Source organism: Lutjanus erythropterus, chromosome 7, assembly GCF_056507025.1.
Source record: "Lutjanus erythropterus isolate fLutEry1 chromosome 7, fLutEry1.hap2, whole genome shotgun sequence".
Lineage (NCBI taxonomy): Eukaryota > Metazoa > Chordata > Actinopteri > Lutjaniformes > Lutjanidae > Lutjanus > Lutjanus erythropterus.
The window spans coordinates 15,398,668-15,411,633 of NC_139323.1; the positions used below are offsets into that span (position 1 = coordinate 15,398,668).

General features: G+C 40.8%; 1 protein-coding gene across 1 annotated transcript in view; it reads right to left on the reverse strand.

The window, feature by feature from the left end:
* The window catches only part of midn (midnolin), a 33,449-nt gene extending 22,279 nt beyond the window's left edge, over positions 1–11,170 (reverse strand). The window contains exons 1-4 of the mRNA XM_084722894.1: positions 10,769–11,170; positions 7,906–8,134; positions 5,834–5,921; positions 4,769–4,831 (exon numbers count right to left, since the gene is read on the reverse strand). Coding sequence (XP_084579020.1) covers positions 4,769–4,831; positions 5,834–5,921; positions 7,906–8,134; positions 10,769–10,844 — 456 coding nt within the window. The 5' untranslated portion in view covers positions 10,845–11,170. The remainder of the gene's footprint in view (positions 1–4,768; positions 4,832–5,833; positions 5,922–7,905; positions 8,135–10,768) is intronic.
* Positions 11,171–12,966: the final 1,796 nt, after the last annotated feature.

Consider the following 12,966-nt stretch of genomic DNA (forward strand, 5'->3'; position numbering starts at 1 on the left):
TTGATCGTCCATATTCACACACCATTCTTCAACAAGGTTTGTCGTCTTTTGTTGTGATTTACTTTCTTTCTTTAGACAAGAGCTTCAAGCAATCAACTTTTTTTGATTATTCGATTAGTTGTTTGGTCTAGAAAATGTCAGAAAATGATGAAAAATGTTGATCACTGTCCAAGGTGATGTCCTCAAATGTCCACAACCCATGGATATTTGGGTTGTATACAAACATTTAGTGTCATAGGTGAGTAAAGAAACCAGAAGATAGCCACCTGAAGCTGGAGCTGAAATCAGAGAGCCATTTTGAACAGACAATATACTTTTTTAACCACTAGTTCTTTGGCCAGCGTATTCCTTTCAAATAAGTGTTTGTTTTCTTTTGTTAAAACAGATTTTGTATCATAAAAGTATTGTTCAGGAAATGGTATTGAAAACAAGGTACTGATACTGGTACTGGTATCACACTTTTTTTAACAATACCCAACCCTATCAAATGGTTATCAAAATAGTAGGTGATTAATTCGATGGTTGCAAACTAAGCAATTAACTGACTAAATGTTGTGGCTCTACATTAGGCTCTCCCATTACCCAAGCATATGTTATCCCCCTCCCCATTACCTCAAAACTACAGAACTTGCACATCGACTTGTCATGTTACAAAATAACTCTCCTTTTCTTTTCTTTCCCACCTGTCTGGCCCACTGTGCCACCCCCTGAGGGATTCAGAGCAGAAGAAATGAGGTGAGGGTGACCTGGAGGTGACTCCCCACAGATTGTTAGATCTTACTAGTTTGCGTCTGTCCGCCTCTAGACACAATGACAAAACTGTGCCATATCGTTCCTAGAGGAAGAGGAGGAGATGGGGGGGGGGGGTGAGGACAGGAGGTGCTTTTCAGGCGGGAGCAAGAAAAGTAGAGCAGATATGTAACAGCGTATTCCACGGGGACATATGGAATGGCAACACACGGCCTCCTCCCAAAGCAATCTGTGTTAGTGTTCAAGGCAAAAATTTGTCAATCTGCAGCCCACTGAGCGTCGCTCCAGCTGGGCCGTGCATTGATTTTGAAACCAGTACGCAACACCACTGTAGCTGCTGCACTCAATAGGGTATGGCTGACGCCTATGGATGTAAGGAGGATGAAAGGGGGTCGTGGTGGGGCTGGGGGGGAAGCCAAACTTAAAGAGTGACCCTCAATCATTGTTGTGTGTTTGAGGGGCCTGTCAGCTGGGCAGGTTTGGTGCTCATGCTTTAAGACAGGAACAAAGAGGTGGCTGCATGGGGGGAAGGGCAACGAGGGGGATGGTAAGGGTGATGCCTGCCTGCCTGGTTGGCTTTTATTCTAACATCAATGTGCATCAATGAGCAAATAGTCCCCGTGTGCTGAGAGGGACATATAATCCTTATAATCTTTTTGTCAAGATCAATAGATGGAGAGCTGATGTCACTGCTTTCATATGCCCAGAAATCATGAATATTGGTTTCATTTCCCTTTCACTGCTTGTCTTCTAAGTATACATTCATTTTACTACCAGGATCAGACATTTTCTCATTCTCTAAGCAGAAATCCTCTTAAATATATCCTTTCAATTCTAGTGTATGTGCATGTGTGTGTGTCCTTGCATGGCTGCATATGTAAGCTGTACACACAACCTCTATTTAGCAGGCAAAATGAGAGGAGAGTAGCGCAGGCAACTGTATTTTGATGGGCTGTCAGGAGGCAGTGGCTTAATACCGCTTAGATGTCATGCAAAAAGTCTGAAGTGAGATGCCAGAGGAGGAATTAAGGCAGCCAGGATTGTCCTTGCTAAAGAAGCCAGCCATCACGGTCAAACTGAGGCAGCTAGCTTGGACTTGCAGACCACAGCACATTTAAATTATAGGGCCCTGAGAGAGCTGTTAAGCTGAAACACGAGCGGGAGAAGGAAGGAAAAGGGGGAGACGGGAGCGAAGGAAAAAGAAAACCCATTTCGATAATTGCCGGGGCTCCATTTCCATAAAACATTTTCTATCTAACTTGCTCCACAAAAGTCTGAAACAGCCCTGGAAGCTGTCATGTTCTGCTTGGTTGGCTGGCCAGCTAGCTGCTAGCGGCGAACTCCCCCTGAATCCTGATAAAGAAGGAGACATGATGTCCGTTTTCCATGAATACACACACTTCCTGGAAAAAAATCTGGACATGAGACCTCAACTGGCCAAAATACAGGTGGGTGGAAAGGGGTTCATACCCGCTTTTCCGGCTAACATCCTCCCTATATCTCCCTGAGGCTATTTTTGGGTGTATGGACATATCAGTTATCATGTCAGACATTTTTAAGAGCTAAGTGCATTGATTGATTTTTGATAGCCCCAGAGTTAAGGGGGAGAGAGGAAATGAGGGAAAGCTTTTGTGTTCCTATTTTCTAATCTTACTCAGATCCTTAATCTCTCTGCAATCTATATCATTCCATTCCGCTTCATGAATTATAAAGAGGAATCAATTTCTCTGGATAAAAACACACTAAAGCAGCTTTAGGCCCTTTTTTTTTTAACCTTTTACCCCGATTTGTGCCCTTTATTCCTTCTATTCCCACTGCAGGATTACAGTCCTGTCACAATAAATATGAATGCGACAGTAATTCTTGCAACCATCTGACTCATAACTGAATCTAAGAGTAATAGGGACGCAGGAAGGAAGAGTGAGAAATCTGCTCTTCTGGCTCGCCGGTCGAATTATCATCTGCCTCTGGTGAAAATGACAGTCACTCATGGCTGCCCAGCAAAGGCGTACCACATGATGGGCAAGGCTTGCTTCCAGCCCACCACTACCACTCTGACATACACACATCCAGTAACAGACACGCGCACATTCACTTACACACACCTACACACATGCAGTCATCTGCTGTCAGCGCTACGAGACGCATGCTGAGTTCACACACGCGACGAGGCCAGGATTTCCACCATAAAATTATCAGCAGGGAATGAAGCCATACCGAACTGCTATCTTCGAACAGCCTACATCCTCTGACAAAAAAAATGTGACTATACAGCATTGTTCTTTTGACAAAATTCAGTCACACTTTATTTTACAGTATAGGACATACTAAGCTGTACTTTGTATTTAGTTAGACAAAATGTAGAAATATTTCATTGGCTAGTAAATATGTATAATATGTTATATTATTACATATATTATATAATATAATATATTGTAATATGCAACAAATTACCCTATAAGAAAACTACAAATTATATGTTCCTTATTAGACAGTATTAGACCCTATATTAGACTCTTATTAGACTTTATTAGAGGGTAATTAGGGTGACATTACAGCAGAACTGTACTGTAAACTAAAGTGACATCACAGCTACTTCCCTATTTAAGGAAGCAATCCTCTTAGTTTACAGTACAGTTCATGTGTCCCTAATTACCCTCAAATTAAGTCTAATAAGGGTCTAATAAAGGGGCCGATACTGTCTACTAACTGTCTAATTTGATACAAAGTATGGCATGTATCATATTATTAGTGTAACACTGAGTGCATGGTGTCTAAATAAATAAATATTGCTTTATAAAAAGCACATTATTTTGTCTAAATTCATGCAAAGTATGTCTTGTTACAGCTTATCAGTACACTGAAAATTAAAATGCAACCCAAAATTCTTAAGTATCTAACCGCTGCATGACTGACACACACAAGTCCTTACATCAGTGCCCAGTTTCACCATCTTGTACTGTTTTGACATCAGTCAGCAGCGCATCACTGATGCACTTACGTACATCTCAGTGTTACCCAACGCTGCAAAAGGAAGTTGATCTGAGTCAGTCAGTCAGCTGCAGAGTGTTTCATACGTCACACTGTTGTCTGTGTGCATTCAGGCTTATCGCCTGTCTTCTCGCTCGCGCCCGCTCTGCGGACGCCGCGGAGAACTATCTGCCTTTTTCACTTTACTCTCACTATTGATCATATTTTGGTGAGTCACGCCACAATGACTCAAATGCATACTGTATTTTGGCAGGCTGCAGAGCTGTTTCACTGTAAGTACGGGGTGTAGGCCCCACTCTGCGTGTGTATGCATGCAAGGCTTCCAGGAACCGTATGCTAATACTTAGTGAGAAGGCTGCCATCTGATGATCCAGCACTCTATTTATGAGTGAGTGAGACTTCACTCAATCTCCATGCGGCTACAGCACACTTCCTGGAAACTTGTCTGTGCCTGTGAGTGTGTGTTAGAGCATGAAATACAGAAGGAGTGGGAAGAGATCACAGATAAAGGTATAAACAGAGAGGTGGAAGTGAGTGTTATGTGCTGGTCCTCTCAGCAGCTCACAAATAAGCCTTTCTCGTATGGTGTTCGCCCTGGCTTCCTGCAGTGACGTGCAGGTGCGCGCGCGCACACTCACACACACGTTATCACAGATGTTACTAGGATACAGGAGGGTGTTGCTGCTTATTATATCCTAACAGCTCACACTGGATGTCTAGCTTGGCTTGGCTTGTTTAAGAGGCTGAGATTAGACAAGCAAAGAGGCTTGTGCAGCCTGCTCATCTCATCTCTTTCTCTCTGTATCTGTCATATCTGGGTGTTGCTCTGTGCTTAACCAAGGCAACAACCTCTCATATTCCCCATGCATACACACACTCACACACACACACACACACACACACACACACACACACACACACACACACACACACACACACAAAGGGCTCATAGCTCAGTTTAGATTCCAACCATGATAGGATAGTAAGACTGATACAATCACATTATTGCAGAGAAACAGCCTCTTACCTGAGTTTCTGTTAAACTCTCCAAGGCTTGCATTACGGACTGTTCTGGTCTTGATGCTTGAGACTGCACAGAGAGAAAAAAATTATTAAAAATCTGATTAAATGTACAAAAGTGTGCAGACATGCAGAATATGTAATGCTCATAGAGGGCTGTGGTGCCTTTACCCACTTTACATCAAAATTACTGATGATTATTGATCATCAGTCCATTGTCCATATTGCCAAAAACTCCACTACAAGTAAAAGTACTGCATTCTGATCCTTAATTAAACTATGTAAGCATCAGAGTCCGACTGATATGCAAATACAGATATTAGGGATTGAAAAAAATCCAATATCAATGTAGCCAATATTTAATGTATGTACACATACATTACAAAATGACATTAGGGCACTGAAAGAGTAAACTTTTACTGGTATTTTTATAATTATAAATAATTATAGATTAAAAAAAACACACAAATAGAACTGGATAACAAAAAACAATCATGTATACATAAAATGCTGCCTATACCTGTAAAAAAATAAAGAAAATGCAAAATGTTGCATTATGTTTCATGAAAAAATATTAGACAACATATACACCAATACCAATATAGATATATAAATGGATATAGATGTCCTAGGCCAATATCGGCTGACCCATATATCAGTCTGGCTTGAGTAAGTCGTACACAACAATGTGTGCAGTAAAATGCTCCCTGTCAGTGTTTTACTATTATATCTGATGTTTCTGGATTAATATTAATGCTGAATTAATGTATGAATGTATGTTGCATTTATATAATGTATGTTGCATTTGACTGCTGTACTATAGTTGTTTAAGGTTGGGCTCATTACTTTATATGCCGTTGGCTACTTTCATTTACAGCAGTGCATCATATTCTGTAAGATCATCATTTGTTTGCACTATTTGATAATGTATGGCATGTAATTTTAGAGAAAATGTCTATATTGATATAACGTATATTGAGGTTTTAGTTTAAATCCATATTGTCCAGCACTAGTAATATAGAGTATATTGGGGATCCAAACTAAAACAACATCCCAGTCAGATAATTCTTACCATTAATCCAGCTTCGACTGTTGGTACAAGCGTTAACTTGCTCCCATCAGAGATGCCTAGATCCTGGAGTTTGCCTGAACTTAGTCGCCTGCAGGGTGAGAGAGAACAAGATAATTAGACCGTGCTGACAATATCTTCTCTCTTCAGACACACAAACAGCCTTCAGCCAGGGGGGGCAGACAGACTTCAAAACTAGTTTGGAAAAAGAGCCGTGGGTGAAAAGCTCCATGAAAGAGAAGTATTGATTGGGCTGTCATATTTCAATTTCGAGTATAGTGGAGCTTGACAACTGCTCGCAGTGGATATCTGGCACCACTGCCACTTGCTTAAGTGGAGGTAAGTATTTTCTTTTGGCATTTTTGAGTTGTACAAATGAGGAGCAGAAACTCCAAGCTGAATTCAAAACCGCAATAGTTATAAGGGAAGATAAATAGTATGACAAGCAGCTATTATTGACAATGAACTGTAGAAAATGATAGCAGCTATCTGAAGAAAGTTGAACCATGTGATAGATAACACATTTCCAGGACTTCACTGTTTAGTGGTTTGGTGCAGAGCAGGAGAGTCTGCTCCACAATGAGGGAATTGTCTTTTCCTGCAAGTCACGATGCACTAAAACCACTCACATCCAATTGTCTGACTCCCTGTCTCCTTTTAGTTCAGTGGAGGATGTTCAGGACAGCGTGCTGCTGTACAGGCATGACCCAAATCTCACCCCTCATGCAGCTGAACAAAGGCCCTCAGCACCGACTTGCTGTAGGTCTACAGTATGAGGAGCAGGAGGGGATTAAAAAGAGGGGGTTTCAGGTTTTAAGGGATGATGTGATTTATTGGGTGATTACAATGGGTGGGAGGAGATGGGGGGCAGAAAAACAATGCTGACTGTTTGCATGCAATAAAGCCTCCCTCCTCGTTTTTGCATAACACCACCTGCACTATTGTTAGCTCATTTAACCTGAGTCTGATTCATTTGGGTAGCACCTAATACTCAAGGCAGTGGTTAGTTTTAAATAATAAAGGTTTTAACTATTCCCTCGCCCATGTGGCGCTGCCCTGATGTGCTGTTATAGAAACCGGCTGGCTGATACCTCACAACACGAAATCCAGTGAAACCAATTAGCTGCTTCCAAATATGCTGACCATTACCATGTAGTGCTGCAACTAACAATCACGTTCATTGTCGATTCATCTGTCGATTACTGCCTAGTTGTTTGGTCTATAAAATATCATGTATAAAATTGGGTGTTTCCCGAAGATGACATCATGAAATGTCTTGTTTTGCCCACAACCCAAAGATCTTTAGTTTACTGTCATAGAGGACTAAAGAAACCATAAAATGGTGACATTTAAGAAGCTGAAATCAGACAGTTTTTACTTTTTCCTTAGAAAAAGACTCATTCAGATTAACAAAACAACTGTGGATTAATGTAATTGTTGACAACCAATTGATTAATTGCTGCAGTTTTATTACCATAACACTAGCAGGCTCATCCAACTACAGGATCTATCCACCTTCCATGTCAAAGATTAATAATATACTATGCTTATGCAGCAGTAAAGTAAATAAATTACAGGCCACCAAGTCTGCGTGACTTTGCTCATCAATGTTTAACGTGTTTGATTCCCACAGCATTAGTTATTCAGTCAGGCTGCTTCGGTATTTATAATGAAGGAGCCATGAATCAATGCAAGTCTGCACATCGCCCCGTCAATACTGTTCCAGTGACCGGTGCGTCCCCTATGCGTAATTCCAATACCGCGCGTCCTGATGGTCAGTGGTTTCCTTGAATGTATTGATGACCAGAGCAGCCAAGGTTGTCTCTGAAGCTCCAGAGGGCTCAGCCACGCATAAATTCAAAGACGGTATAGATTAAAACGTATCAGTGCAGGCCCGCAGGGTGAACGCACCTAAACTCACAATTTTTAAAGTGCGGAGTAGTCTAGACATTACGGCTCATGATGTCAGTGTGTAGTACAAATACAGGCTGGATTTTTAGGGCACATGAATGTTAATACGATTCTTTTCCATATATAGAAAGGCTGCAGCACTTAATAAAAGGCTATATACTCACGTTTCTTTGTGCAGCAGAGCGAGTCTTTCTTTTGGTACTTTGAGTTTCTGCGACAGCCTCCTCTTCAGTCCCTCCACGGTCTCCTCCAGGGGCAGGGAGAGCTCGAAGCGTGTGCCGGTGGTGGAGTGGATGTACAGATTCATGGAGGGCTCCGTCGGGACGGCCTCGCAGGACGAAGCCCCACGACTGGTGCAGCTCCGGGCGCTGGGATGCTGGTCCATCCGATAACCTGTGGTCAGAGAAGGGGGGGGGGCAAGACGAGCAGAGCCGGGGGTGAAGAAGAGGGTGAGGAGGATGGTGAGGCGGCAGATCCGTCGCTGCTTGCTGCGGCTACCGTCCCGTGTTCTGCTCGCGAATCAAAGGCAGCATTCAGAGAGCTTTCTCTCTTTCTCTCGGTGCCTCCTTCAAAATAAAACCCAGTCCGTCTCCTCTCCGGTCGATATCATGAGAATAGTCCCCCAGGAAAGTCAACTACATAAGGCTTTTCTCTTTGTTTGAGCTGTTTTCTTTGTTGCCCTCTTCAAAGTCTCCCTAAATGCTACATAGATGGGCAAATGCCACGCAGAAACGCAAGTATGTCAGCAAAAAATGCCATGGACGCTCGTTTACGCACCTTTAAAACAAAAAAAAAAACTGCGAGTTCTAATTAAAAAAGAAAATAAATTCCAATTCCTGTCGGTGTTTCGTGAGCTTCTGCAAGCTTTATGTGAGAAAACAACACAGTCCGTGAGCTGCAGAGCCTCATACGGCTAGTAGTGAGAGGCTCTCCGCTCGCTGCGCGCTCATACCCACGGCAGCTCCGGTGAAATATCGACAATGAACAGTGTCACAAAGTATCCCACTTCCACCATCGATAATACGCCCACAGACCCGAGGCGGTCCGGCCAATCAGAGCGGAGCTAGTTCAGGACGCTGTCGAGCTCAGCCAATAGCGAGGAGAGATCCACACCCACGTGGAGGGCAGGCGAGTTTAGGCCATTCATAATAAATTACAGCATAGAGCAAAATATGTGCCCATATACCACAGTAGCTTACAGCAACGGTGCTTAAACTGAGGTCCGCGGAACTTTAAAGGTCATCGGAGGCTTTGAAGAGAGCTCGATTTAAGTGGTTTACTTTTTGCTATCACATTTATCTATAGATCATCTCCTTTTTGTTCTTCCGTGTGTTAAGAAGCATCCTCACAACTCGACCAGGGACTACAGATGAAAACATAGCATTTTGACTAATGCTGACATTTTCACCATGTGTGTTTATTAATTTGCACAGTCCCTCTCTAAATAAAATTAAACTAAACGATGTTTATCGATGAGAACCGGCTGTCCTGTTAACGCCTTTCTTTTATTTTATCTAAGGCAGGCATATCTGCCCAAACAAAGAGACCGTTTTAATACGTGCTGGGTCACATATCACTAAAAAAAATAGTGGGTGGGAACTATGCAACAAGCTCAAAATAACATTAAAACAGCAGCAGCAACTGTATGAATGTCCAAAGATATATTCAGGAGCATCATATTCTACGGTAGGGCAGCAAATAACAATGATCTGTATATCACTTTAATAACTAATCGATTAGTTATTGACAACTAGAACACAAAAGAAAAAATAGTTTACTGTCATAGAGGATTAAAGAAACTAGAAAATATTCACATTTTTTCTAAAAAAAAAAAAAAAAAAGACTCAAAAAGATTAATTGATTATGAAAAGCGATTAATTTAATAGTTGACAACTCATGTATTAGTTGACCGATCGTTGCAGCTCTGTAAGTGTTTTGATCAGGCTTCACTGTCTTTTCTGTTACAGTAGCCCAGTAATCAACCGCACTAGTGAGGATGTAGCTATTTTAAAGGCCAGTGGTTACACTCTACACTGTTAAATCTAAGTTATCAGATGGGCTGCACTGACATTAATAGTGCTGACGCCAACCTCTTTCCCCTGACCTCAGCAGCATGCAGAAACCATTAAAGGGATCGCGAATAGTATGCAAATAATTACACCCTGGACGGGGGTATTCTCTTCAGGAAGAAGGATGCCAGTTAACTCGCGATAACAGCAGTACAACACATGCCAGTAACAAAAAAAAAAAAAGCAAATGCAAAGTGTAAAAGCAAATGATGTATATGAGATATGACTTGATACGTTCCTAAATGCAGTTGTGGCGCTGGGCAACTTCGTGTTTTAGAGTCTGATGTGACCAATAAATATGTGGTCAGGTGAGAAAACTAACTAGAGGAAAGAGAGATTTTGAATTCTTAAAACACCATGCAGGCATCTTCACCTCTTCACATTCTTCCAACGCAAGTAGGGGCTTTAACATTACAAAGGAGATACTCGGTCGCCACCCAGTGGCTAAGAAAGAGAATTTACAATCAAAACTTTTAAGTGATTCATAGTTTACTCTCGTCAAACAATAGTAGATCATTACAGCAAGCATTTACTTAACAAAAAACACGAATTCACTTGTTTTTCCTCTAAGCTCAACTCTAAAATGTGCTTATTCTACTCTTATCACAGTTGTCACCACTACGGTGTCATTTAATAAGGTTGTTATTGTGCTTCTACACAGACAATAGCAGCAACGACTTGCTGTCAGCTGCTAATTATAATTTACAGTAGCAGTGACATTCTCCTGTCGTCGATACTGGCCTTATTAAGTCAATCATGTCCACGGAATTTACATGGAAGGTGGCTCATCCAATCACTACACAACATGCTTTTATCGATCCGTGATTGACCACTTGTCTCCAATCAATTTCCCCTAACCCAGCAGCAACACAATACAAGCCCGTGTCTAAAAGCAACATCACAGCTCACGTGTTTAAAATAAGTTAAAACTTGAACTTGATATTTAAATTTAACTTACCAATTATAGTTGCGAAAACCGTAAAGCTTCGCGCTGAAGTCTGCTGTGTTCCAATCTGTTTCCCCAGCTTTGGCATGTAAATTAAACCCAAACAGTGGCAAGGAAAATCGTATATAAATCCAAATCACGTGAATATCCACAAGGTTTTCTCAGTAAATTCTCTGACAGGCCCGTACGCGTCTGTCCAGCGCGCCACGTTACGCACCAGCTGACCAATAAGGAGCTGCAAGTTTGTGTCCTAAGATCCCTTTCGGCGTGTTGTAACCACACCGGCGTCTTCCTTGCTACTAAGAGTGTAGTTGGGAAGGTGAGACACCTCTTTACAGACTCTTCTCGGATATGGGTGGAGAGTGCAGTCTTCTTGTTATGTCAGCATGTGCTTTAAGGTGGCCTTGCGTCGCTGTACCCGCCTCTGTGTCCAGCGTGTCCTCGGCTGTGGGAAAGAATGTGCCTACGCAAAGCCGCAGCAGATAAAGATATCCGACCGTATCAACGCCGAGGCTCTCTGGGCAGCAGAGAGGGGCTTTTTAACGGTGGTGGAAACCTAAAGACAAACAAAACATCTCTGTCTGTGGGTTACCACCTTAACAAAAAGTTAATGAAATGAATGCTTTGGCGATATGAAGGGTGTTGCCTGCCAGTCTTTGACGACATAGAGAAAAATGTCACTGGGCAACAGAGCAGGTAAACAGGCTCCATGGATACGAGCGCACGTACACCGATAAACAAAAACTTTACCGGCAGGACTTACCTCTGTGTTTCAGGTGTAAATACATTTCTGATGTTTAGGTTCCTGGAATTTTACGGACACCTGTCAGACAAGAAGCATAATCACTATTATTTTGCTAGTAAAGCCAATCTTGATACTTAAAGTTTCACGCATTACTGCATTTTTGTGCTTTTTGACCATAGTGAAAGAACTCATTCTCTTATAGTAGAGATATCACAATATGAAATATACTCTATTACAATTAAAGTATGGATTGAAGTGTTTAAAAAAATATCGTCAGTTAAATGTAGTTTAAGTATTAAACGTGAAAGAAGAGCACCATGTTCATACTATTTGGGTATATTGTTATTTTATTATTACAGATACATTTAAGCATCATTTTGCAGCTGGTCGAGGTTCTAACCTCTTAATACACATTACCATACAATAATAATAATTTAAAAAATGCATCTTTTCCCGTTTTCTTTCATAAGTTTAATTCATAGCATGGTCACACTGAATTTGTGATGCTGATGCCGAAATTGAGGCATAGAAATATTTTGATATGCATATATCAGCCAATATTTTTTTGATATATAATGTCATATACAGAATCTAGAATATATGCTTTTTTAACACATTTTTTGCAGTGATCCCTGAAAAGTGGTTAACAGTTGTGACAAAGATATGTAACAGAGGCAAGATATTTTACAGTTTAACAAGAAACTTTATTGTCCAAAATGATATCAGGGCACCGGAACGGTACATTTTTAACTGGTATTATAATAATTATGAATAAAAGAACACAAACAAAATATGTATATGTTAAACCTGAATTAAGAAAAAGGATCAAATAATATATCCAGATTGCCGCCTGTAAAGCTAACAAATAAAAACAATCTGCATTATGTTCTGTTAAAAGAAGAGTAAGTTTCCATATAGGCACATGTCAGAAAACATTTACGCTGATATAGACCAATGTAGCTGATAGGTCAATATCGGGCCAATGATATCAGTTGAACACAATATATCAGTCAGGTTCTAGTTTATAGGTAACACTTTATAATACGGTTACAAATCATGTACTTGAGTAATGCTTTAATTAATGCATGATGTATGATGACATAATGCATGAATTAATGCAGGATGTATCATGAAATCCTGTTGCTCACCACTAACAAATGCTCAGTAGTCAGTATGACGGCATGTGATTAGATCTAACTTGATATATAATCAGTTAAGGAATGTTAATTTACAGTTACATCATACATTTATTGACATGCATCAGGTTAGCTGGATTTCAGTTACATAAAATTTTGGTTATGTAACTGTATTTATGTTTATTATATAAATGTTTGCATCTGACAACCAGTTTGATTAAAAAGCTTCATATCTCTATGAGAATGGGTGCTGTTCCGCTTTTAGACAGGCTCTGAGCAAACACATGGTTCTGAAATAAACCTTTATATAACTGGAATTTGATCCTGCA